The sequence below is a fragment of the Rhinoderma darwinii genome, chromosome 10, assembly GCF_050947455.1.
Source record: "Rhinoderma darwinii isolate aRhiDar2 chromosome 10, aRhiDar2.hap1, whole genome shotgun sequence".
NCBI lineage: Eukaryota > Metazoa > Chordata > Amphibia > Anura > Rhinodermatidae > Rhinoderma > Rhinoderma darwinii.
Window position 1 is genome coordinate 52,374,321 of NC_134696.1, and position 25,184 is coordinate 52,399,504.

Below are 25,184 nucleotides of genomic sequence, written 5' to 3' on the forward strand. Positions count from 1 at the left end.
AAATTAGGCGCAATTCTCTCCAACTTCCCCCTCCAATTTTATTGGTGCAAATTAATCTGTATATGTGGCATTGCATGTACAGTTTTTTGGAAAAATGCTTGATTTTTTGTGCCTTTTTTTTTTTTTGCCAAAAATGTTGTGGCCAGATGTTAGCTGAAAGTCTATAATAAAATATAAAACACACTACAAACAATGCTTTTTTTTTTTTGTTTGTGGCGTATTTCTAGCCTTTTGCTTGGTTCTTGTAGTCTACGGCTTTTTTCTTTAAAACGCAGCATTCGCTAGATATGATGTTTTTCCCATATCCTTTTTTATGGGACTTGAAAAACCGCAGAAAAAAATGTATATTTCAAATATACAGTAATGAATAGAAAAAACCGCTCGGAGCAGGAGTAAAGAGAAATTCAGTCCGAAAATTCCAAATGCCCAACATTTATTAAGACACATATGCCTTTTAATAAATTAGGCGCAATTTTCTCCAACTTCCCCCTCCGATTTTATTGGTGCAAATTGCGCCATTATTATTAAATGTGGGCTTTGGAGCTGCTTTGCAATAAAAGGTATTTTCAAGGAGTCAGACATTATTAAATGAAGGCAGAGGACTTGTAGAAATGAGAAAAAAAATTGTCATATACTTACAAATGGAATTCTTCTCCTGTTCTCCACTGTCGCCGAATGGCTGCAATTGGGTGACACAATACTGCGGCCCACAACCATTGGACGACGTAGTTACATGACATTACATTACTATATGTGCCATGTTACTGCAGCCTAGTTATTACACAGGACAGGAGGATATTGGTAGAGGGTGACAGAAGAAGATTTTTTTTTACGATGGTAACTATATTGACATTTCCTCTTTATTTATGTGTTGCTTTTGTGTATATTTTTAACACTTGTTTTGCAAGTCCTTCTTGTGTTAATTTGCACAAGAAAAAAATGTATTGTCCCTGGTGCATTAAGAACTGATGTAAGCAGAAGTGTTGCCCAAAGCAACCAATAGAATTCAAGCTTTTCTATTGGCAGAACTTATTTTGAGATAAGTGATGTAACTGGTTCGTAAAAGTAGTGCTGGTTTCACATGAGCGTACCACCTGGACCCCCCACCGTTCATGAGCACCATAGAAGCTTACGGTGCACAAGGCCTAGTGTTGTGTGACTAGAAATATATATTTCTTCATCCCAAAAATGTTTTCTCTGAACCCCGCAGGGGTGTTACTTTAAGGGGTTATGGGGTGGCAGTGTCACTGAGCCCTAGTGCCTGAGGGGGGCCCAAAAGCTTCTCTGCCATGTAAGTAGACGCCAGTTTTATAAATGCCACATAGTCCCAGTTGCAGAAGCTTCAAGTTATGCTTCTAGATATTAGCCTTATGTTGCGCTCACCACATGAAAAGTTTGGTGTAGCTCTGAAGTTTTTTATTTAATTCGTTTCAGTCTACACCACACATACACAATTGATTTTATAGCCGCAGCTAAGAAGGTCGCACACTCTGATTTTGTTTGGTTTTCTAAAAAAATTTAATAAAGTTGCTGCTTATTTTACCACTATATAAATACTTGATATTAATTGATTTAGGAAATGGTTTATTTTAGATTCTTTATGTTTGTTTCTGACAGTAGTTTTCTAGATGAGAATTTTAAAATAACCATATCGTAAGTTTGTCACAAACAAGGTGCACTGACATAGAATGACTTCCTATTATTTGGAGGTGAACATGTCAGAAAATTCTCCAATTGTATGTCCCTCATTGTTCATTTCATTCAACAAAGAGAGCAGGTATTTTCATATACAGTGAAGGAAATAAGTATTTGATCCCTTGCTGATTTTGTAAGTTTGCCCACTGTCAAAGTCATGAACAGTCTAGAATTTTTAGGCTAGGTTAATTTTACCAGTGAGAGATAGATTATATAAGAAAAAAAAACAGAAAATCACATAGTCAAAATTATATATATTTATTTGCAATGTGCACAGAGAAATAAGTATTTGATCGACTACCAACCATTAAGAGTTCAGCCTCCTCCAGACCAGTTACACGCTCCAAATCAACTTGGTGCCTGCATTAAAGACAGCTCTTACATGGTCACCTGTATAAAAGACTCCTGTCCACAGACTCAATTAATCAGTCTGACTCTAACCTCTACAACATGGGCAAGACCAAAGAGCTTTCTAAGGATGTCAGGGACAAGATCATAGACCTGCACAAGGCTGGAATGGGCTACAAAACCATAAGTAAGACGCTGGGTGAGAAGGAGACAACTGTTGGTGCAATAGTAAGAAAATGGAAGACATACAAAATGACTGTCAATCGACATCGATCTGGGACTCCATGCAAAATCTCACCTCGTGGGGTATCCTTGATCCTGAGGAAGGTGAGAGCTCAGCCGAAAACTACACGGGGGGAACTTGTTAATGATCTCAAGGCAGCTGGTACCACAGTCACCAAGAAAACCATTAGTAAAACATTACGCCGTAATGGATTAAAATCCTGCAGTGCCCGCAAGGTCCCCCTGCTCAAGAAGGCACATGTACAGGCCCGTCTGAAGTTTGCAAATGAACATCTGGATGATTCTGAGAGTGATTGGGAGAAGGTGCTGTGGTCAGATGAGACTAAAATTGAGCTCTTTGGCATTAACTCAACTCGCCGTGTTTGGAGGAAGAGAAATGCTGCCTATGACCCAAAGAACACCATCCCCACTGTCAAGCATGGAGGTGGAAACATTATGTTTTGGGGGTGTTTTTCTGCTAAGGGCACAGGACTACTTCACCGCATCAATGGGAGAATGGATGGAGCCATGTACCGTCAAATCCTGAGTGACAACCTCCTTCCCTCCACCAGGAAATTAAAAATGGCTCGTGGCTGGGTCTTCCAGCACGACAATGACCCGAAACATAAAGCCAAGGCAACAAAGGAGTGGCTCAAAAAAAAGCACATTAAGGTCATGGAGTGGCCTAGCCAGTCTCCAGACCTTAATCCCATCGAAAACTTATGGAGGGAGCTGAAGATCCGAGTTGCCAAGCGACAGCCTCGAAATCTTAATGATTTACAGATGATGTAAAGGATCTGCCAGGCACAGCTTCAGGGTTAACTTCCTTAGGTAATCAGTCTTCACCTGAGTCTATCTCTCTGAGACTGACTCCAGCTTCCACCACTCAGGCTGGCAGGCTTAGGAGTGGGAGAGCCTATCGCAGCCTGGCCAGACTCAGCTAGCTCCCACCCTCTGTCTATTTATACCTGCCTTTCCTTTTCGTCCTTGCTTGTGATTCTTTCCGTGTGGTTTCCTGGCCCAGCTACAGCTCCTAACAATTTGATCCTGCTCCATTCTGACCCTGGCTTTCTGACTACTCTTCTGCTCTGCGTTTGGTACCTCGTGCACTCCTGGTTTGACTTGGCTCGTTCACCACTCTGTTGCTCACGGTGTTGCCGTGGGCAACTGCCCCTTTCCCTTTGCTTTATATTCCCTTGTATGTTTTGTCTCGTGCACTTACTGAGCGTAGGGACCGCCGGCCAGTTGTACCCCGTCGCCTAGGGCGGGTCGTTGCAAGTAGGCAGGGACAGAGTGGCGGGTAGATTAGGGCTCACTTGTCCGTTTCCCTACCCCTATCACTACAGATGATCTGCAAAGAGGAGTGGGCCAAAATTCCATCTAACATGTGTGCAAACCTCATCATTAACTACAAAAAAACGTCTGACTGCTGTGCTTTCCAAGAAGGGTTTTGCCACCAAGTATTAAGTCTTGTTTGCCAAAGGGATCAAATACTTATTTCTCTGTTCACAATGCAAATAAATATATATAATTTTGACTATTTTTTTATTATATAATCTATCTCTCACTGGTAAAATTAACCTAGCCTAAAAATTCCAGACTGTTCATGTCTTTGACAGTGGGCAAACTTCAAAATCAGCAAGGGATCAAATACTTATTTCCTTCACTGTAATGGTGATCGAGGTTTCCTGATAATTATGTCAGCTTATCCTGTGAATAAACTGGAGCTGTAACCGGAAAGAATTTTACCTAGAAATATGTTTTAGGCCAGAATCACACACACAGTTTTGATGCAGTTTTTAGATACATTTTTGAGTCAAAGCCAGAAGTGCATCCAAAAGGAAGGGAAGGTATAAAGAAAAGACTGATGTATCTCCCTTCTTTAGGCCGGATTCACACGAGCGTGTGCATTTTGCACACGCAAAAAACACTGCGTTTTGCGCGCGTTGTAGTTGCGTGTGTCATCAGTATGTGCTGCGTGATTTTCACGCATATGCCATCCTTATGACACGCGGTTTTGAAGTTTAGAAAAATAAATGAAGAAAGTGCTTTTATTTTTTCCTTCATTTCTTTATCTACTGTTGCGCGAATCACGCGCGTCACACGGAAGTGCTTCCGTGTGCAATTTTCACGCACCCATTGACTTCAATGGGTGTGTGATGCACGAAAAACGGCCAAGTATAGGACATGTCGTGAGTTTTACGCAGCGGACATATGCTGCGTAAAAATCACGGACTGTCTGAACGGCCCCATTCACTAACATAGGTCCGTGCGACACATGTGATTTTCACGCGCGTATCACGGACGTAATATACGTTTGTGTAAATAAGGCCTTAGTGTGCACTTCTGTGTTTGGCTAAAATAAATGTAGCCAGAGTATGTTCACACGCTTACTAAAAAACGGCTGAAAATACGGAGCTGTTTTCAAGGGAAAACAGCTCCTGATTTTCAGCCGTTTTTTTAGTCAATGAAAAACGGCTCCAAAAACGGCTCAAGAAGTGACATGCACTTCTTTTTCGCGGGCGTTCTTTACATGGACGTTTTTAAAAACGGCCGCATAGAAAACGGCCCGTCGGAACAGAACGCCGTCTTTTTTTAAATCAATGGGCAGATGTTTGGAGGCGTTCTGCTCCCGATTTTTCGGCCGTTTTTCGCCTGCCGACACCTTACAAAAAAAGAACTACTTTCTACTAGATTGCATGTTATTGCATCAATTTCTGTACACAGGCTGTAATCACTCATTAGGGCCAATTTCATTGGAAGCCAAGTAAATAAAGAGCGAGGGCAGATTTACTAATACTGTGTAACTTTAAGAGAGTGTAAACATAGATCGGGCAGTCAGAATTTGCGCCAAATGTATTACAGTGGAAGATGCTGCATGATGAATTTGGTGCATCTTGTTAGACTTGCTGGACATTTTTCTCCTCCTTATAACACCTTTGATTCGGCTTAATTTGCTTCAGAATTTTGTGCCAGATGTTTGGTGCATTTTGGTGCAATTTGGTACATTATAAGCAATGCCCATTTTCCGCTATGCCCCGCCACAGAACTGTTTTTGTTTTGTAACTAGAGTTCTAAAACGAAAATGCACGGATTTGCTCCAAATTGTGGCACTTTTTTTCGACACATTCCAGGTGCAGACACATTAGTAAATCTGCTCCTGTATGTTTTTGAAGTGTTGAAAGGAACTGGATTAAAATGTAGCTAAACGTTTGACAAACTTCTGACATGTCATTGTGACATGTCAGAAGTTTGGATTGGTGGGGGTCCGAGCACTGAGACCGCCACCAATCGCTAGAATGAAGCAGCTGAAGTTGTCGTGTGAGCGCTCAGCTGGTTCGTGTCTGTACGGCTTTTACCGGAAAGCCGATGTATCGGAGTACGGGCTCATAGACTTTCTATTGAGTCCATACACCGATACATTTATTTCCCGAAAAAGCCGAACAGACATGAAGCGGCTGAGCGCTTACACAAGCGCTTCAGTTGCTTCATTCTAGCAATTGGTGGGGGTCTCAGTGCTCGGACCCCCACCAGTCCAAACTTCTGACATGTCACAATGACATGTCAGAAGTTTGTCAAATGTTTAGCTACACTTTAAGCTAGTTTCATACAAGTATATTTTCATCTGTAATATTCTGTATTTGTATTGATATGATCCGTATTGCAGAGCTAATGTTCATTTATTGGGCTTTTCACATGGGCATATAAATTATGAATATGTTAGAAATACAAAGCACGCGCTATTTTGTGGATGGAAACTGCCCATTGAAGTCTACAGAGACTGTTCAAAATACAGCTACAATCACACTTAGGCTGGGTTCACACGACCTATTTTCAGGCGTAAACGAGGCGTATTATGCCTCGATTTACGCCTGAAAATAGGGCTATAATACGTCGGCAAACATCTGCCCATTCATTTGAATGGGTTTGCCGACGTATTGTGCAGACGACCTGTAATTTACGCGTCGTCGTTTGACAGCTGTCAAACGACGACGCGTAAATTGACTGCCTCGGCAAAGAAGTGCAGGACACTTCTTTGCAACGTAATTTGAGCCGTTCTTCATTTAACTCAATGAAGAGCAGCTCAAGATATACGAGCGTCACAGACGCCTCGTATATTACGAGGAGAAGCATTTACGGCTGAAACGACGCAGCTGTTTTCTTCTGAAAACAGTCTGTCATTTCAGCCGTAAAAGCCAGCTAGCGTGTGCACATACCCTTAGCAGAATTGCTGCAGATTTTTGGTCCAGATTTGCAGACGAAGAATCCGCAGCATATTGCAATAGCCAAAAAGTGGATGAGATTTTTACATCATCAGATTTTTAAGTCTGCAGCATGTAAATTTCTGCTGTGGAATGGTCCTGGATTGGTTGTGGATTTACCCTATCGAGTATAATGTGGAAGTCAAAATCCAGATGGCAATTGTCATTAATTTTGCTCTTGATTATCTGCGGTATCGCACCAACCCCCGTTCCCCCCTGCACACTATTTTCTCGTCGTTTAACCTCTTTCCCGCCGCAGCCATTTTTCGGAATTTCACTTTAGTTTTTTCCTTCCTACCTTCCAAAAGCCATAACGTTTTTATCTTTCGATCAATATTGCCATATGAGTGCATGTTGCGGGACGAGTTGTAGATTTTCATGGCACCATTTATTGTACTATATAATGTACTACGAAACTGAAAAAAAATGTCTTTATGGGGGGATTGGGAAAAACAGCGATTCCTCAATTTTTACGGTGTTTACCGTGTGGTAAAAATGACATGTTAACTTTATTCTGTGGGTCAATACAATTAAGGCGATGGCAATTTTTTTTTTATATTTTTCTACTTTTACAAGGAAAAAAATTATTGTTAAAAATAAAATTGTTTTGTGTTGTCATATTCTGAGAGCCATAACTTTTTTTTTTCCTTTGATTGAGCAGTATGAGGGCTAATTTTTTGCGGGGTGAGCTGTAGTTTTTCCTGATACCTTTATGGTATAGATGAGACTTTTTGATTATTTCCTATTCCATTCCAGAGATGAAGTCACCACATTTTTTTTTTTATCCTGTTCACCATGGGGGTTAAATAACGTAATATTGTAATAGTGACTTCAGGGGCTCCTCCTGGAGGGGAATCCACAGCCAGAATTTTGCCAATGCTCCAGCTGGGGATTTTGCTTGCATAGCGAGCCCTAATGGCGGTAACTACGGGATGTGGGAGCGCTATCTGCAGGGGGGATGTCTGTGGCTATCTCTAGGGGGTGTGTGGCGCTATCTACAGGGGGTGTGTGATAGCACCATCTACATGGGCACTGGGGGCGTGGCACGGGAGGGGTGCGGGCTCTGAGCGACGTCACACTGTAGTTCAGCTCTGCCTGATGTTCGCTCAAACTGGCTTCCGGTCCAGCCATTACTTTAAGAACAGTTTAGTGAGTGTGATTGCGGTCAAATGGTGCTGGACACAGAACGATACGGGGGACAATTACACAATAATTGAGGACAAAGGTAATAATTATAAAAGAGGGTGAATGAAGCATGCACTGTACTATCTAATAATAGAAAAAAAGTGCTTGGGAGTGCTTCTTTAACTGCCTCTGGCAGGGCTTCATAGGAGTGCAAAGATGGCAGACCTGGGGGCCTTATGGCACCCCAAGAACGCAGGGGGGGAAATTCAATATCACAGGGGGCCGCCCCCTGTTTCTAACGGCTTAGATGTTGGCTGTTACATGACCGCTGGCGAAGCCATGGGAGTGCCAGTGAAATGAAGTATAGTCTAGTCCTTTTTTTTTACTCACCGTTGTGTTCTGCAGCGGAAAATTCTCTAGGAAATCTGCACCAAAATCAGCACGATGGATTTTCTGTTTAATTTCCCTGCGGATTCTGGGTTGGATTTGCTGCAGCAAATCCGACTTGTGTGCATGTAAACTTCTAATGCACAAATGATATCAGTATTGCATCTGTAGAGGCTTGTCTTACATGTTTCCTGTTCCTTTCTACAAACCCATTCATAAATACGTATGCAATATTGATGATACACAGATGCTATGTGATCCATAATCATATATGTATTGCAGATCTTTTTGCTGCATACCAAGGTACTGTATTTGCTTGTGTCAAACTAGCCCAACACAATGTTCATAAAGAGGTTAACTAGCAAGGGGTAATCACTAATATAATTTGGTGGACAGCAACAATGGCTGGGTTTAAACTTCGCTGGGTTCGCGGCAAAAAACAAATTTTTAAGCTCAGCTTAAAAGACTTCCCTGTTTTCCAAATTTCCTAGATAATGACAGCAGCTAAGGCTGGGTTCACACTTTGTGGTTTTTTTTTTTTGCCTTTTCAGAATGCATTTTTTTAGTGTTTTTTTTGTAGATAAACTTACATGTCTTTCATTGGGAGTTCATTAACCTAAACAAGAAAATGCATGCTCAGAATGGAACAAAACCACACCGCTTGAACCCAGCCTTACAGTACCCCTAAACGCTCTTGCAAATCTAACTTTTTAGGGTTCATTCACATGGCCATATTTACGCCCCATATTAAAGTCTGTTTATTATTTTTACGCTAAATTGGACTCAGATCTCAATAGAAAGAAAAGTAGCATTATAGAGATACCTCTAATTAAAATGCATCTTTCTTATGTACTGTAATGATTTGATGGAGGTCCCTTCATCCATTACCATTATACAACCAACACTGTGGCATTAGTCCAGACTGGCCCACCAGAGAATCTTCCGGTGGGCCTAGGTTCTGACATAATATTGGGCCCAGTTCAGTACAAGACAATCCCATTTGGGTGCTGGCTTAGTAGCCAATTGCAAGTGTCTGTTATGGGTGGATTTGGTGGATTTATATTACCTGTGTGTACAATGATAACAACAATGTTTATGATGAAATTGAAAGTGGATGTGCACATGTTCTGTACATCTGGAGGGTGGGCCCCCAGAATAATTTCCTCTGGTATACCCAAGGAACCCCAGTCGAACGCTGATTTCTCATATAATGGATAGAAGAAAGCTTATATTGCTGTTGGATCATCGCATTGGCCATGGCTTCTCCAAAGTAAGAAGTAGGATGGTATATCTACTTTCATGTGATGCTCAGATGTACTATAGTAGAGTAATGACCAAACTCTTGGAAGGCCATATCAAATGCATACAGTTAATACAAGCTGCAAGATAATAAAGTTCAAAGATGGCCAATATCTAACAAGGCTAAACCTCCTATCAAAATGTGGTACCTATACGTTTTGTAAATGGCGCACTAGGTCTTTATAAATTGCATAAACTTTTATGTGATGCTCACTTGCCAGCTGGTCCTATTCTCAGTCATACATGTTCTAAATAGTCAGAATTGTGATTTTATTTGACGCTAACCTTGTTTATTTCTTGTGTCTTTACAGGGTTGGTTAAACTAGGTGTTCACTGTATAACTGGACAGAAAGTGGCAATAAAGATTGTAAACCGAGAAAAGCTTTCAGAGTCCGTCTTAATGAAGGTAGGTGCGCCATATACCTTATACTTACTCGTACCAAAGGAAGCATGAATGTAGTGAAGCGCATAGGTTCAGGATTTAATCATGTTTATGGTGATATATTGCCTTATACGATCTAACTCAATGGAAGAGTAGAGCAAGAACTGCATCTGTGTCTAACGCCTAATGCACACGGCCGCAAAACCACGGATCCATTGCGATCCATTTGTCCACAAAAAAACATTTGTTTTGCATTCGTGTGTCCTCAGGAATCACGGATCTGCAACCCAAAAAATTTATGTCACCAGTTTGTAAAGCTGCATATCCGGACCGGAAAAAGACTTGTCCTGAGTTTTTGCGACTCGGATTTGCAACCCCCACATGCAGGGCTTCATCTACTATGAGACGAGTTGAGTACATACAATGTATGTATGTACTGTATGTGTAATGATGTTTGTACTGTATGTGTAATGTATGTATGCTATGTGTACTGTATGTGTAATGTGTGTATGTACTGTATGTATAATGTATGTATAATACATTATACATACATATGTAATGTGTGTAATGTATGTACTTCATGTGTAATGTATGTATAATGTCTGTATGTAATGTATGTGTAATGTATGTATCTGCTCAGAGCCGCACCGTCCATGAGACAAGGTGAGTCTCTCACCTCAGGCAGACTGCTGCCTCTCTGAGGGGGGTGGCGGCACCATTGAAACGCACCAGTAACACTCCCTCCTGCACTATGAGGGCACGGCCAGACGTGGCAGAGTTTTTCCGCTGCAAATGTTGGTGCAGATTTGGGGCAATTACGCAACGAATCTGCACCAACATTTGCATATTTGACAGGTAATTCAGACGTTGCAGAAAACACAGCGGACTTGCCACAGATTTCAGTCTTTGCATCGCAAAGGCTGAAATCCGCAGTGAAATTCCGCTTCTTCTCCGCAACAGCCAGTGCATGCTGCGGAGGGAAAATTCCGCACCGCAGCCTATGGTCCGCAGCGGAGTTTTCCGCAACGTCTGAACTAACTTGCCTCAAAATGTATTGAAACAAATGTAAAAAACGTCAGCTGGAGAATTCCACTGCGGACTACTCAGTGCTTTACAATAATGCGGCACCACTTGTGTAGGAAGAGAGCAGGCCTGCTAGCTAACAGTGTAAGTGGCATTATCAACATGGGGCTCTATCTACAGGGGGCTCTATGGGTGCAATATCTGCAGGGGGCACTATCTACAGCTGTATGATAATTACTCATTGAAGGGTCATGGGGCAGTGCCGCTATCCTGAAGAGTCGCATAGTCCTGGCTACAAACGCACCTTTCCATGCTTGATTGCCATCCACTGGCTGTTCTACATCGCTACCATTCTCCTCCAACTTTCTCGGATGTGCCATTGCATGGGTACGCACCATGCAGCGAGGTGTTTTCTGCCCGGCTTCATTGCTGCACCACGCATGCCAGGGAAGTACAAGGCAATGATGTGGAACAGCCAGGGAGATGTCAATCAAGATCTGGGGGGTGCCATTTCAATTTTTGCCTCAGGCAGCAAAAAAGCTAGAATCGGCCTTGACCACACGAATCTGTAAAAACCACGGACATGTGCATGGGGCCATGGAAATGAATGGGTCCACAATTTTCCCAAAAAATGTGGATAAATTGCGGACACAAAAGCACGGTTTTGTGCATGTGGCCTAAGTCCATAAGGATATCACTGTCTTACAAAGCACCCTTTTTTTTTTAGCAATTTGTGGGGGGTCCAACCTCATGGGTGGCATCTTCAGATATGTCACTGTGATATGTGAGGAGACATTTTCATGGCGGATTTCTCTTCAAGTTGTCCAGGTCTGATGTGTCAGCAAAAAGTGGGTTGCGGTAGCATTGTTAGGATGGATGTTACGCTCTGAACACTTTTTTTGAATGGCAGTAAAACATGAAGTTTGTTCAAAGCCCCCTTTCATCCAAAGGGGTTTTCCCATAAAACACTTTTTTCAGGCATAAGACATAGATATGCCATAAATCTGATATCTACATACTTAAAACATACGGAAACAACTATGTGCACTCACGTCACTCATGTTCACTTTAATGGAGAATAACCACGCACACATGGCCACTTCTATACCATGAATGGGCACCAGACCCTGTGAATGGGCATCAGACCCTGTGACATATCTAGCTGATATATAGTGAAACTTTACAGGGAAATACAGAAAACTCAAGGGGTGATCCATATTCATCTATTGGTTCTTTATTAACACATCTCTAAGACGGAGATGGTCCTACGTTGCAACTTTTGTTTTTGCCCGCAATAAAAATGGGAGGGGCCTATCTGGAGGTGGCGTGGTCACTCATGGCTCACAACATTTGCAAAAATTTACTCCAGGGAATCATAATCAGCATGATCATCAATTAACTTACACATATTATTAATGTTATTAAGCCAACTTATTGTAATACATCAATAATCACAGTGTCTCCACCCTTACAAACCTTCTCAAGTAGAATTTACAGCAAGCTATTCCCATGGGAAAGCTACATGTGTATATACTCCCCAATATTGTTGGTAGCATATCTGCTATAGTTGCATGGAGCCTGTGAACTGATCTTGAATGCCAAAATGTCCCTCTTTCTCAATACTGCTTGAGTCAGGAATAATTAATACTGGGCTCTCTGATAGACCGTGATATGCCCAGTGCAGTGCCCGAGGGTGCATGGCAGAGATTCTCTCTTTGGTGTCATTTAACCCCTGAAGGATGCAGTATATATGGAGCCTTCAGGGTTTATTCATTTCAGCATTCCAAGAGCCATAAATGTATGAGGGCTTTTTTTTTTGCGTTGCAAGTTGTATTGCTTAAATTACACCATTATTGGGTGCATATAATTTATTAAACTCTTATTCTTTATTTGGGGAATGGAAAAAACAGCATTTAATTTATTTTAATGTCTTTTACTGTTTGTATAAGGGCTTGTTTGTTGTGGGGCGTCTTGTGTTTTCATTGGTACCATTTAAGGGTTTCTTCACATGATGCGGTATTGCTACGTATTTTGTCGCACGGCCAAAATCTAACCAAATCGCGGTAAAAACACATGCATTTTTTTGGTTCGGTTTTCGGGATTTTTGTTTACACCGTCTGCAATGCGGTACAAATAAATATAAATTTTATTCTATGGATCTTTTTGGTTGCAGCAATACCAAATATGTAAAGTGTTTTTAAATTTTTATTATTTTGCCTAATAAAAACACGTTTTATAGGGACATTTTTTTTTCCTTTCTCTAATAATGACTTTATATTAATCTATTGCAATGTATTATTATGTCTGTATGTGTATCCTCGCTTAATAGGCATATTAATTTGGCAGCCTTTGTTAGTCCTCCGGCTGCTATGGCAACCCATCAGCGACCTGTGATCACGTCACAAGTATACATTTCGCGCCCGTACTCTAAATATACTGCCAGTGCGGGAAGGAATGAAATCCCTGTGTTTACCATTTATTGCCCCCTCCGGTCCTGCAGTAGGCATTACACAATTAATAAAGTTTGGCCAAAGTGTTTTTTTAAGCCCTGACCAGATTCACCCTCTGTTCTGCAGAACTACAAGGACTGTACAATGCTACAGAAGGTCCAACCTCAGAGGCAGAGGGTATTAACCAACTTCAGGAATGGGGGACATTTTTATTTTGCTATGGTGCTCTCCTGCCTCTTTATTTGTGCTAATTAAAGGGAGGCAACCGCATCGAAAAATGCTCCAAATCGCGGTTAAAACGCACACCTTTTTCAGATGTGTTTTTTCAATGCGATTCTAACTGCACCTCAACTGCACCATGTGAATGGATCCTTATGCAAGACTCAGCCTTCATGCTAGAAAACTGAGCCATGCTTGGTATAAGAACTTGCTTACAATTCTCTGTGGGGACATGTGCTGGAGGGTATGAGTTCCATGCTACAGTAAAGAGTCATTCTTTTATATAAGGTCATATGTGTATAATATATAGCTCTATCGATACTGGGTTAGATCAATTTCCCTTAAAGGAAAGTCACTTTATATATGGCAGACTTTCCCTCTACGCATTCACAAACTGTACTTGAAAGGGTCCATTGAAACACACTGAAACAGAACAAACTCAAATACTCCACCCTTGGCCCTGATAGGTTGCAGACAGAGAAATAGGATTGGCTCTGCATCTCAAACCAGGGCCACCCAGAAGCTTGGCTAGTAGTCATGAGTTATCTCTTGGCCAGAGAGCAAAGAGCGTCTCTCAGTCTGCAAGACCTGTTCTGTCCAGTATTACACACACATCCCATTGATTAGAATGGGTACTCTGCAATGCTTAGTTTCTCCTGTGGTGGCGCTGCAGGGATTTTAAACCCTTACTGCCACAGATTACAGCTGATTACTGGGCGTCCGAGCAGGAGGACACTTTGTGATGAGTATGCTGTCAAGGGACCCCGCTAACAAGGAGGGATTGCACCTTTTAAATATACTCATTGTGCAACTGTATGGTGCCTCCGTAATGCACCATATTCTGCCCTATAATACGGCAAGCAATGGAGCATACTGGGATTTTGTGTTCCTGTGGTCTTAACATATATATAAAATCTGAGGCCCAGAGAGGTACAGTATGAGGCCTAATTTGTAACAGTTAGGGCTTATTCCCCAGTCAGGTTTCGTGGCGTTCTTTTTTCTGTGATTATCGCAAAATCCCCGCAAAAAAGCAGCAGTTGACGTGGTACCGATAAACCTCCTTATTTTGGCATCAATTTTGCATAAACTCAGTGTTTTTTGCCACAAATTTTCGATACTCACCACATAACCTGCCTGTGTAAATACACACTTAGGTCTTGTTCACCGGGTGTAAAATTCACGCTGATTTAAACGTGTTTTCCACGTCATAGTGGATTCTGCCTATAAAAAGCTGTTTTCAATGGGAAACCACCCCATTGTTCATATGGGGTGGAATTTTTAGCCCACGAAATTGAAAACTGCATCTTTGAAAAAAAATAAGTGACTTCTTAATGCGTTTTCTGCGCTGTATTCTGCTGAAAACAGCATCAAGGAGCTCCACACAGATTAGCTCCATTGTATGAGGCTCATCTGCATGCAGAACCACGCTTGTTTTTACTTCTAAACCTCGTCAGAAATGTGAGGGCCAGCCTCTGATTTCTACTACGAAATCTCTGTCAAATCCACACAGGAATTTTCTTCAGGTAAAATGGTACTATTACACGGCCTGACATGGGCCGTGTAAACGTGACAGCTCGTTGATCGACGCTATCACACGGAGCAATGATTGGATATGTGTAGGGTGACTATGATCGATCGTCCGTATACATTTTCATCATGTCGGCAGCGCATCTCCCTGATTACAACTCCCGACAACGATGATTTTTAATTCTGCATAAAAGAACAGATCAGCCGATGAACAAGCATTTGCCCGTTCATTGGCTGATCGTTGCCCTTATTACACAGGGCAATGATCGAGAACGACCGTTCATATGAGAGGTCACGATCATTGGCCCGTGTAATAGCGCCTTTAGACTTGTGAACTTTTAATTATTTTTCATTTGTGAGTAGAAGTAATTGCAGCATATTACATTGCAATTCATATTAGATTAATATTTGTATTATCATGATGTGTCTGGGGATTGTCTGTCAGCCATATTGCTTCTAATAAGTAGAATAACATTTTTGCTTGTCTATTATTGGGAGTCATTAGGGTATGTTCACACGGCTTATTTTCAGCCGTTTTTCGGGCCGTAAATGGCCGAAAAATCGGAAGCAGAATGCCTTCAAACATCTGCTCATTGATTTCAATGGGAAAAATGGCGTTCTGTTCCAACAGGCCGTTTTTTTTACGTGGTTGTTTTGACAAACGGGCACGTAAAAAACCGGCCACAAAAAAGAAGTGCATGTCACTTCTTGAGACGTTTATGGAGCATTGACTCTATAGAAAAACAGCTCCAAAAACGGGCGTGAAAAACGCGTGTTGCTAAAAAAAACAGCTGAAAATCAGGAGCTGTTTTCCCTTGAAAACAGCTCCGTATTTTCAGCCGTATTTTGTTAAGCGCGTGAACATACCCTTAGCCGCTTAAAGCATACTTTCTTTGCATCTTTATTTTTCTGGACCATGTATGCATGTGGGTAAGGAATCGGTTAATGGACTGAAAACAAAGTCATTATAAATGTTACTTACTCAAAATGGGCTGAAGTCAGCAGTGGGGTACCACAAGGATCGGTGTTAGGCCCAATTAATTTAAATCTCTTTATTATTGACCTTGTGGATTGGATTGATAGCAAGGTGTCAGTTTTTGCTGACGATAAAAAACTCAGCTTGATTATAAAATGTTACAGAAGGACCTAGATAAGCTGGCAGCATGGGCAAAAACATGGCAGCTGACATTTAATGTTGATAAATGTAAAGTAATGCACCTAGGGTATTAATTCATATACATTAAATGGAATAAAACTGGAGATAACGGAACAAGAGAAGGACCTGGGTATTCTGGTAACAAATAAGCTAAGCACAGTACTGAATGTCAAGCAGCAGCTGCAAAAGCAAATAGGATTTTAGGGTGCATAAAAAGAGAGATAAAAACCTGTGATTCAAATGTAATATTACCCCTCTATAAATCCATTGTAAGGCCACATCTTGAATATGGAATTCAGTTTTGGGCTCCACATTGTAAAAAGGATATAGGAGAACTGGAGAGGGTTCAAAAGTGGGCAACTAGATTATTAAATGGGATGGGAAGTGTCTCTTACAATGAAAAGCTAGAAAACTTTGGCCTGTTCAGCTTGAAAAAATGACTTGATGATAAAAATTAGACTATATGTTAAAAAGTTATCACAGAACACAAACAATACAGCCCGAAAAAACAAAATGACAAATTCATCTCTGCTACATCTGTATTTCACCTTGTATTTTCCTCTAATATTGACCTCTGTTCTTCAATCCCATTCCTGCAGGTGGAAAGAGAGATTGCAATCCTGAAGCTGATTGAACATCCCCACGTTCTCAAGCTGCATGATGTCTATGAGAATAAGAAATATTTGTAGGTATTTACAGACATTCCCTGGCTTCCACCAGTCTGCGGAGCTATGGGCATCTGTATTCCATGGCATGAGATGCGCATGCATTGTCTCTGCTTTAGGCAGCCTTTACTTCTGAGCATTTCTTAGTAATCTGGATGTTATGTAAATGACATACATCTTGCGTTTAATGCCTTGCTGGTTTACAAAGACATATGATAACTGCTTGTTCTGCTTTTGTAAGGCTTACATGAAATATTCAGTTTTTTGAGCAAACTCGTTTGCCTGAATTGCTGCTGGCTCAACATCTATTATGTTTCTAACCTACTGGAGAAGATGGGTAAGGGGGGCACGGGAATAAAATCCTAATGGTTAATAGTAAAAGTCCAATCAAGTTAAGATACATTTAGAAGCACCAGGAAAATGAGTCCTTGAATTGCCCTCTTATGTTAAGTTGTTGATTTTTATCTGTTCCTGGGAAAGCTGGATGACAAACATTATGGCCACCATTAGGCTAGGTTCACACGACCATGTTACGTCCGTAATGGACGGAACGTATTTCGGCCGCAAGTCCCGGACCGAACACAGTGCAGGGAGCCGGGCTCCTAGCATCATAGTTATGTACGATGCTAGGAGTCCCTGCCTCGCTGCAGGACAACTGTCCCGTACTGTAATCATGTTTTCAGTACGGGACAGTAGTTCCACGGAGAGGCAGGGACTCCTAGCATCGTACATAACTATGATGCTAGGAGCCCGGCTCCCTGCACTGTGTTCGGTCCGGGACTTGCGGCCGAAATACGTTCCGTCCATTACGGACGTAACATGGTCGTGTGAACCCAGCCTTACAGTCCCCCTGAACTATGAACCAACTTTCTTAGTTGTCTGAATGGCAGCTCAGCCCAGTGATACATCCCACCCAGACTATTGCATAACTAGACTGATTTGCCATTTACGAAAACTGCTCCACAACCCCTGTAAAGATTATAATGGGGGCCATATTGGTTGTCAGTAAGAAATAGGTGTAAAAAACTGACAGAATAGGATGGCGACCTTTTGATTTTAGGAGGACATTTTCTGTAACATTATGTCATTGTTTATTAATTCTAACAATCTCATTAGATGATGTGTTCATGTTGGCACTACATGCACTGACGTTGTACCATCCAGGATCTAATACTTCTTTTTTGCAGAAAGTCCATTTATATTATTGGCTTCACTTGAATTGGAGAAGGCTGTAATACTGTGAACCGCTACATGTGTATCGTTGTTTTATAATATGGGTCAGTTAATGGAATGAAGGAGAAGAAGCGCTCGCATAACTGCAGCGGCTCCTTCAAATAACCGATTGGCGGGGGTTGCCGAGAGTCAAATCACCACGATCAGATATTGCTGGCCTGTCCTGAGCATAGACCACCAATGATGAAAACCCCTTTTAACCTAACTACAATGATGAAAACCCCTCAGAGATGCATTTATGTATTAGGGTATGTTCACACGGTTAACAAAATACGGCTGAAAATATGGAGCGGTTTTCAAGGGAAAACAGCTCCTAATTTTCAGCCATTTTTTGATCAAACTTGGGTTACTCGCTGCGTTTTTCTAGCTGTTTTTCTATTGAGTCAATGAAAAACCGGCTCCAATAACGACTCAAGAGGTGGCATGCACTTCTTTTTACGGGCTGTTTTTTAAAAAGTGAGGCTTAAAAAAAACGCCCCGTCGGAATAGAACGCCGTATTTCCCATTGAAATCAATGGCCAGATGTTTGTAGGCATTCTCCTTCCGATTTGTCAGCCGTTTTTCGGGACGTTTACGGCCAGAAAAACGGCTAAAAATAGCCTGTGTGAACATACCCTTACGGTGATAACACAAGGCGTGCAGTCGCATGCGGCCGAAACCATGCCCAAGTGGTTGATGAATGACTGCACAATTTAGCCGGTAAAAATGTGGTATTCGTGCAGCCATTCGCCACCGCATATGGGCATGGATTTGCCCAGGTGTGGCTGCCACGCCATGTGTTCTCATCTTTAGGTATATTGCTGATTACACCATTAATATGGGAAAAACGGCAATTTACTATAGTTTCTCATTTTCCAGTCACTATATAGTGCAAACAAATTAAAATAATGTTGAAGAAGGATTCGTGGTAGAAAGTTTATAGAAAGACAGTAGAAGGATGGATGGATTTGGGACCACCAGAGATATTGTTAGGGAGGACCCATCTTCCATTTACGACACATTCAGTATTATTCTTGTATTATCATTGTCTAGCTGGCCTGATGCTATTCTCCTGTACTGCTAAAATATTTAATTACTCGGTAAATCCTACACAATTGCTGAGTGAGAGCAGCAGGTAAGAGGGTGAATAGTATACACCAGTCAACTGAGCAGGATGTCACCAGAGGTCCTATGAGACAGAAAGATTGATAGAAAATAAGATAGATTAATAGATAGATATCAGAGATGGAGAATCCGTTAGATATGAGATCAATTTAGACATATATAAAGTAGATAGTTTTTTGCTGCCATACCATGAATATAAATTGATTTGGAAACAACGCCGGGATAAAGCACATTGTTTCTTCAATATTCAGGGTTTATGCGGCATAAATGTATTCCTGGAGATTTTTATGTCTACTCACATTTTGCCTATTGCAATTTGGCTGGGTTTCTTTCAGATGACATATTGCAACATGTAAACGGCTCTGGGCATGGTCATTTAAGGACATGGAAATGATTGTGTTATAACTTGTGAGCATAACAGCAGAGCACAGATATTCTGTACATTAAAATATATGATACATATTAAAGCTGAGGGCACTGTGATTCATTGTGATACAAACATTTATGTGAGGTTTATGGTTATGCTCTGTCTTCAGATTTCTAAGCCTCTGAAGTCTTGGAACAATAAGGCCTGATTCACATTGCCTTTCTACGCAACTTTTAGCATGTATGTCGGGAAAGCTTTCGACATAAACGCTAAACGTCTTTTGGCCCCCGTCGGATTCTTTTGGCCTCTATCGGGCTGGTATACATCGGTTTTATATGTTTTGGAGAGTAGAATAACGCAGCAGATTACGCTAATCCATCCGGAGGGATCCCTAAAAAACATATACTGCGTGGCATACATGGAACATGAGGTTAGGGAATTCTCCAGGAGCGGAATCCCTGGACAGAGCGTTGCGGATTTTTAAAGCTCCTAACGTCATTGTGCATACAGTATATAGCAGGAGTCCCTGGCTTGCGATACTCTTTTCAGGGACTCCATAGTTGAAAGCCCCTGACATCACTTTCCATATATGGACAGTGATGTCAGGGGCTTTCCCGGGCACAGCGCTTCATGTAGCGCTCTGCCCGGGGAGTTCAGCCAGCTTATTCCAATGTATGCCTATACAGTGGTATACGTTGCTAGCTTCTTTTGGAGGTATACGTCAGGACTCCTCCCAAAGTATACCTCCGACAGAAGGTAAAAACGCCACCTGAACCAGGCCTAAGGTAAGCCTATGAGCAACTATTAAGGAATAGTTTAAAGAGCAATTCTTCAACTTTTTTATCCGAATCAAAGACACATCATGCTTACTTCTCTTATCAATCAGAAGATGTCCAGCAGTGCTATCAGCTCAGAACTGGCAGAAACCAGGTGGACCCAGGTTCACCCATCTACTGTGCACATAAGTCTGGCCAGAAGTGGTCTTTATGGAAGCATTGCGGCCAAAAAGCCATAGCTTCCACGTGGAAACAAGGCCAAGTGACTCAACTATGCATGAAAACATAGGAACTGGGGTGCAGAAAAATGAAAGCAGGTGCTCTGGACTCACGTCAAAATGTGAAACTTTTGGCTTTAACAGAAGGAAGTTTGTTCGCCGAAGGGCTGGAGAGCGGCACAATAATGAGTGTCTGCAGTCAAAAGTGAAGCATGGTGGAGGTTCCTTGCAAGTTTAGGGCTGCATTTCAGCAAATGGAGTTGGAGATTTGGTCAGGATTAATGGAACCCTCAATGCTGAGAAATACAGGCAGATAATTATCCATGCAATACCGTCAGGGAAGCGTCTGATTGGCTCCAAATTTATTCTGCAACAGGACAACGACCTCAAACATACAGCCAATGTTATTAAGAACTATCTTCAGTGTAAAGAAGAACAAGGAGCCCTGTAAGTAATGATATGGCCCCCACAGAGCCCTGATCTCAACATCATCGAGTCTGTCTGGGATTACATGAAGAGACGGAAGGGTTTGAGGAAGCCTACATCGACAGAAGATCTGTGGTTAGTTCTCCAAGATGTTTGGAACAACCTCCCTGCCGAGTTCCTTCAAAAACTGTGTGCAAGTGTACCTAGAAGAATTGATGCTGTTTTGAAGGCAAAGGGTGGTGACACCAAATGTTGATTTTAGATTTCCCTTCTGTTCATTCACTTTGCATTTTGTTAATTAATAAAAAAAAAACTATTAACACTTCCATTTTTTTAAAAAACATTCTTATTTTGCAGCATTTTTCTACAACTTCCTAAATCTTTTGCACAGTACTATATATTAAGAAATTAGTTATCACAGAATTTTGGATGTAAAAACAACATAATGATAAAATGTGGAAATTAACTTTCCATGCTCCATGGCAACTTTTGGTTGTGTATCAGTCACTGTAAAATCACAGGATTAGCACGACCGTTGAGTGACCTCAAAGTTTCCCAATAGGGACCATGTCAGAATTCATGCAACTTTTTCCCTATAGGGAAACATTTAGCTCGCATGATGGTTGAGTAATCCCTTGGTGGTATAGAAACCAAAAGCCCTAGCCTAAAGCTGGACTTACACTTTAATCAAAGGAAATTCTCCTTCAGAAATGTTGAGTAGATTATCCCAGTACATTGTTGAAAACAACTTTTCTGTTCTGCTTATGTCATAAAGCATTTCAGCCAGCTACCATCCCAACATGTTCAAAAACCACAATTCTCTACTACCGTGGTGCCGGTAATTCCTCAGCAATAAATACAGTAGTTTAATATTTGCTGTTAAGATGATTGCATTGTGTCTATGTACCATCCTACGGCCTGCACTAACATTAACTCATTTTTCTTATATGAATGTGAGTCCTATCAAGCTTTCGAATCTGCACAGAAGTTAGAAAGAGACCCCCCCCTACACACACACACACACACACACACACACACACACACACACACACACACAGATTACTAGTCAAAATGAAGAAGATGTCACTGGTGGACCTATGGAATTACCAGAGGTGAAACCTGCATCTTCTGGTTCCCAAAGCCAAACCTGTAAAAAGGCTCCCAACTATTTGTTATTTAAAGTACTGATTTCTTCTTACTTGGTAGCAAAAACCTTTGGATTCTTTCAGACACCTATTGTTGTGCCTTTGGAGATTACCAAGGGCCTATATAACCACAGAAACAACCTTTACGACTGGTAAGAGGGTGTGAAAAGGGTGTCCTTTCTGAAGGTAGTCCCATCCCCATGGGCCATGTGAGCCATGTGAACCTGTGCATGGGTGTTCTTCTCCACAAGCACCACGACCTTAGCAGTAGGGGTTTGACCCAATGATCTATAAAATTCCTCTTTGGATGCATAGAGGAAGCTGACAAACACTGAGCCCTCTTGTCCCAGGATAATGGTGGAGTAGTGATCCAGCCTCTGAGCAATTTGATCTTTGTTATTGGTTTCCTGTCCTCCATGTTTATACATTTTATACTTTATGCCTGCGTATTAGAGCTTAAGGTCACCACCTATTATAAGCTTAGTTCATTGGTTCGGTCTGCAGCCAGAGGCATAGCCTAGATGTCATGGACCCAAGTGCAAAACCTGAACCATCCACTGAACAGCCATGACATCACATACCACTGTATTCGATTCTGGCAAGAAATGCACAAGCTACATTAATTATAAAATATAATAATTTGTTAGCGAGAAGAAATAATCAAGCATTAATGTGCATCACTTTCTCATAATTCTGACCAAGTGGACTATAAACCCTCATGATACTAGTCCTTATTGCAATTGCTACCTCTGCAACCACACCAGCTCTCTTACTCTTCTCTGTGGTAACATGCACTATATGGTGATATGTATTGGGACACCTACACATTACACCTACAAGAGCTTTTCTAAATCCATAGGCATTATTATGGAGACGGTCCCCCCTTTGCAGCTAAAACAGGTTCCCTCTCTTCTGGGAAGGCTCTCTATAAGATTTCTGAGTGTGTTTGGTCATTTCCCTAGAAGAGTATCTGTGAGGTAAGGCACTGATATTGGACGATAAGGCCTGGCTCGCAATATCCGTTCTAGTTTATCCCAACGTGTTTGATGGGGTTGAGGTCAGTGCTCTGTGGGGGCTATTCAATTTTTCTACACCATACTCACCCAGACCCCTCACCCAACCATGTCTTTATGAAACTTTCTTTGTGCACTGGGGCACAGTTATGCTGGAACAGAAAAGGGCCTTCCCCAAACTGTTCCCACCAAGTTGGAAGCTACAATTGTCCAAAATGTCTAGAGGTGCTGAAGTCTTAAGATTCACTGGAACCAAGGGGCCTAGGCCAACTCCTGAAAAACAACCCTATAGCAAATGCCTCCACCAAACTGCAGTCAGGCAGGTGACATTCTCCTGGCAGTTGCCAAACCCAGACTCGTCCATGAGACTGCCAGATAGAAAAACATGATTAGGCACTCCACAGAACACATTTCCACAGCTCTAGAGTCCAGTGGTGGCGTGCCTTACACCATCCCATCCAATGCTTGGCATTGTGCTTAGTGATGTAAGGCTTGTATTCAGCTGCTTGCCCATGGAAACCTATGCCATGATGCTCCTGTCCTCATATTGATACCAGAGGATGTTTGGAGCTCTGCAGTTATCGAGTCAGCTGAGCGTTGGCGACTTTTATGCTCTATGTGACACCGCTTTGTAACTTTACGTGGTCTGCCATTTCGTGGCTGAGTTGCGATGGTTCCTTAACGCTTCCACTTTGCAATAATACCACTCACAATTGATCGTTGAATATCTAGGAGGGAAGAAGTTTCACAAATTGACTTGTTACAAAGGTGGCATCCTATTACAGTATCACACTCGAATTCAGTGATCTTGTTACGATTACCCATTCTATAACAGATGTTTGTAAAGACAGTCTACATGGCGAGGTGCTGGATTTTATGCACCTGTGGCAATGGGACTGAATGAAATACTTGGATTCATTGATTAAGAGTTGTGTCCCAAGACTTTTGTCTGTATAGTGTATCCTAATATATCCTTAAGATGTGAATAAAGTGAAAATTAAAAAATATATATCTAGTCTACAAATGTCCTCCAACTATATCTGTCTGTAACTATTTACTGCTCTTGTAAAGGTCATTCTGAACTAGTAACCTGAAGTACTATCACATAATGTATGACATCCGGTGTAAATACTTTGGCCTTGGGGGCTCTGAAGTTTCATCTGGATGTAATTGTAAAACCGTCAGACAAACTAGAAAATACAAGGTTGATCGATGTTGACAAAAGTAGGAAATGAAGGAAAATGCATGAGATTAATGACGAAGTCATATTTCCAAGAAACCCAATGAAAGTAGATAGCACAAGTAGACTATCAGATTTTTTTTAACTTGTGTGTAAAGTCGTGTATATAAGTCTAATGATTATCCCCACGACCATATTTAAAGATCGTATATTTGGTGATAATGTTAAATTGCATTAAAAGTGGTAGATTTGTGTATATGCTTGTGTTAAGTGCTCTACTGTTTATTCTATTCACATTTTGTTACTTCATATTACATTTTATCTACAATTCACTATGGTCCCTCACACAGCCATAATATGGCTGCATTTAAGCGCCCATATTACGACTGCAACACTCAGACCCCTCACAGTTTAACTAAACCTAGAGTTCTATGGTGATCTAAGTTTATTTCCGCAGAACCGTGGGGGTCCCGGTTTTGCAGAAGTAATAAATAATAGTATATGTGGCCGTATAATTTAGAATCCGCATTTTCTATGCATCTCTGATAGCAGGCTGAATCACATTTTGGCATGCGCTGCTGCAGCTGGAGACATGTCAGAAAATGAGTGAGGCTGGGTTTCTACTTTTCTTTTATGGCAAGAGATGCAGGAGAGTCCTGAAATGGACACTGAATTAGAATGCATTGGAGACGTGGCCATTTTTAAGATCCATCTTCATGAAAGTTATTTGATGATATATAGGAAGCACATGTAAACAAGATAAAATTAAGCAAAAATTATTTGTTTTCTTTGGCTAATTGATTGTTCTTATAAAAGTTTACAAAATAACCTGCTCACTTAAATTAAATTCCTGGAATTATTATAATACTGCAATATTTGCAACCTGAAGTATTGTTATGATCTCTAACTCACTGATCATGTGATCAACCAATATCACTCTGGGGAGGGTCCTTTTTTGGCCA

At 41.4% G+C, this 25,184-nt stretch overlaps 1 protein-coding gene across 6 annotated transcripts in view; it reads left to right on the plus strand.

Moving 5' to 3' along the window:
- The window catches only part of LOC142662064 (serine/threonine-protein kinase BRSK2-like), a 295,681-nt gene that overhangs the window by 144,252 nt on the left and 126,245 nt on the right, over positions 1-25,184 (plus strand). For 5 of the 6 annotated variants that reach the window (XM_075839927.1, XM_075839928.1, XM_075839930.1 and 2 more), the window contains 2 exons: positions 9,650-9,744; positions 16,695-16,780. In XM_075839927.1, coding sequence (XP_075696042.1) covers positions 9,650-9,744; positions 16,695-16,780 — 181 coding nt within the window. Of the gene's footprint in view, positions 1-9,649; positions 9,745-16,694; positions 16,785-25,184 lie in introns of those variants that run through there. The other variant, XM_075839929.1, reaches the window with a different exon arrangement.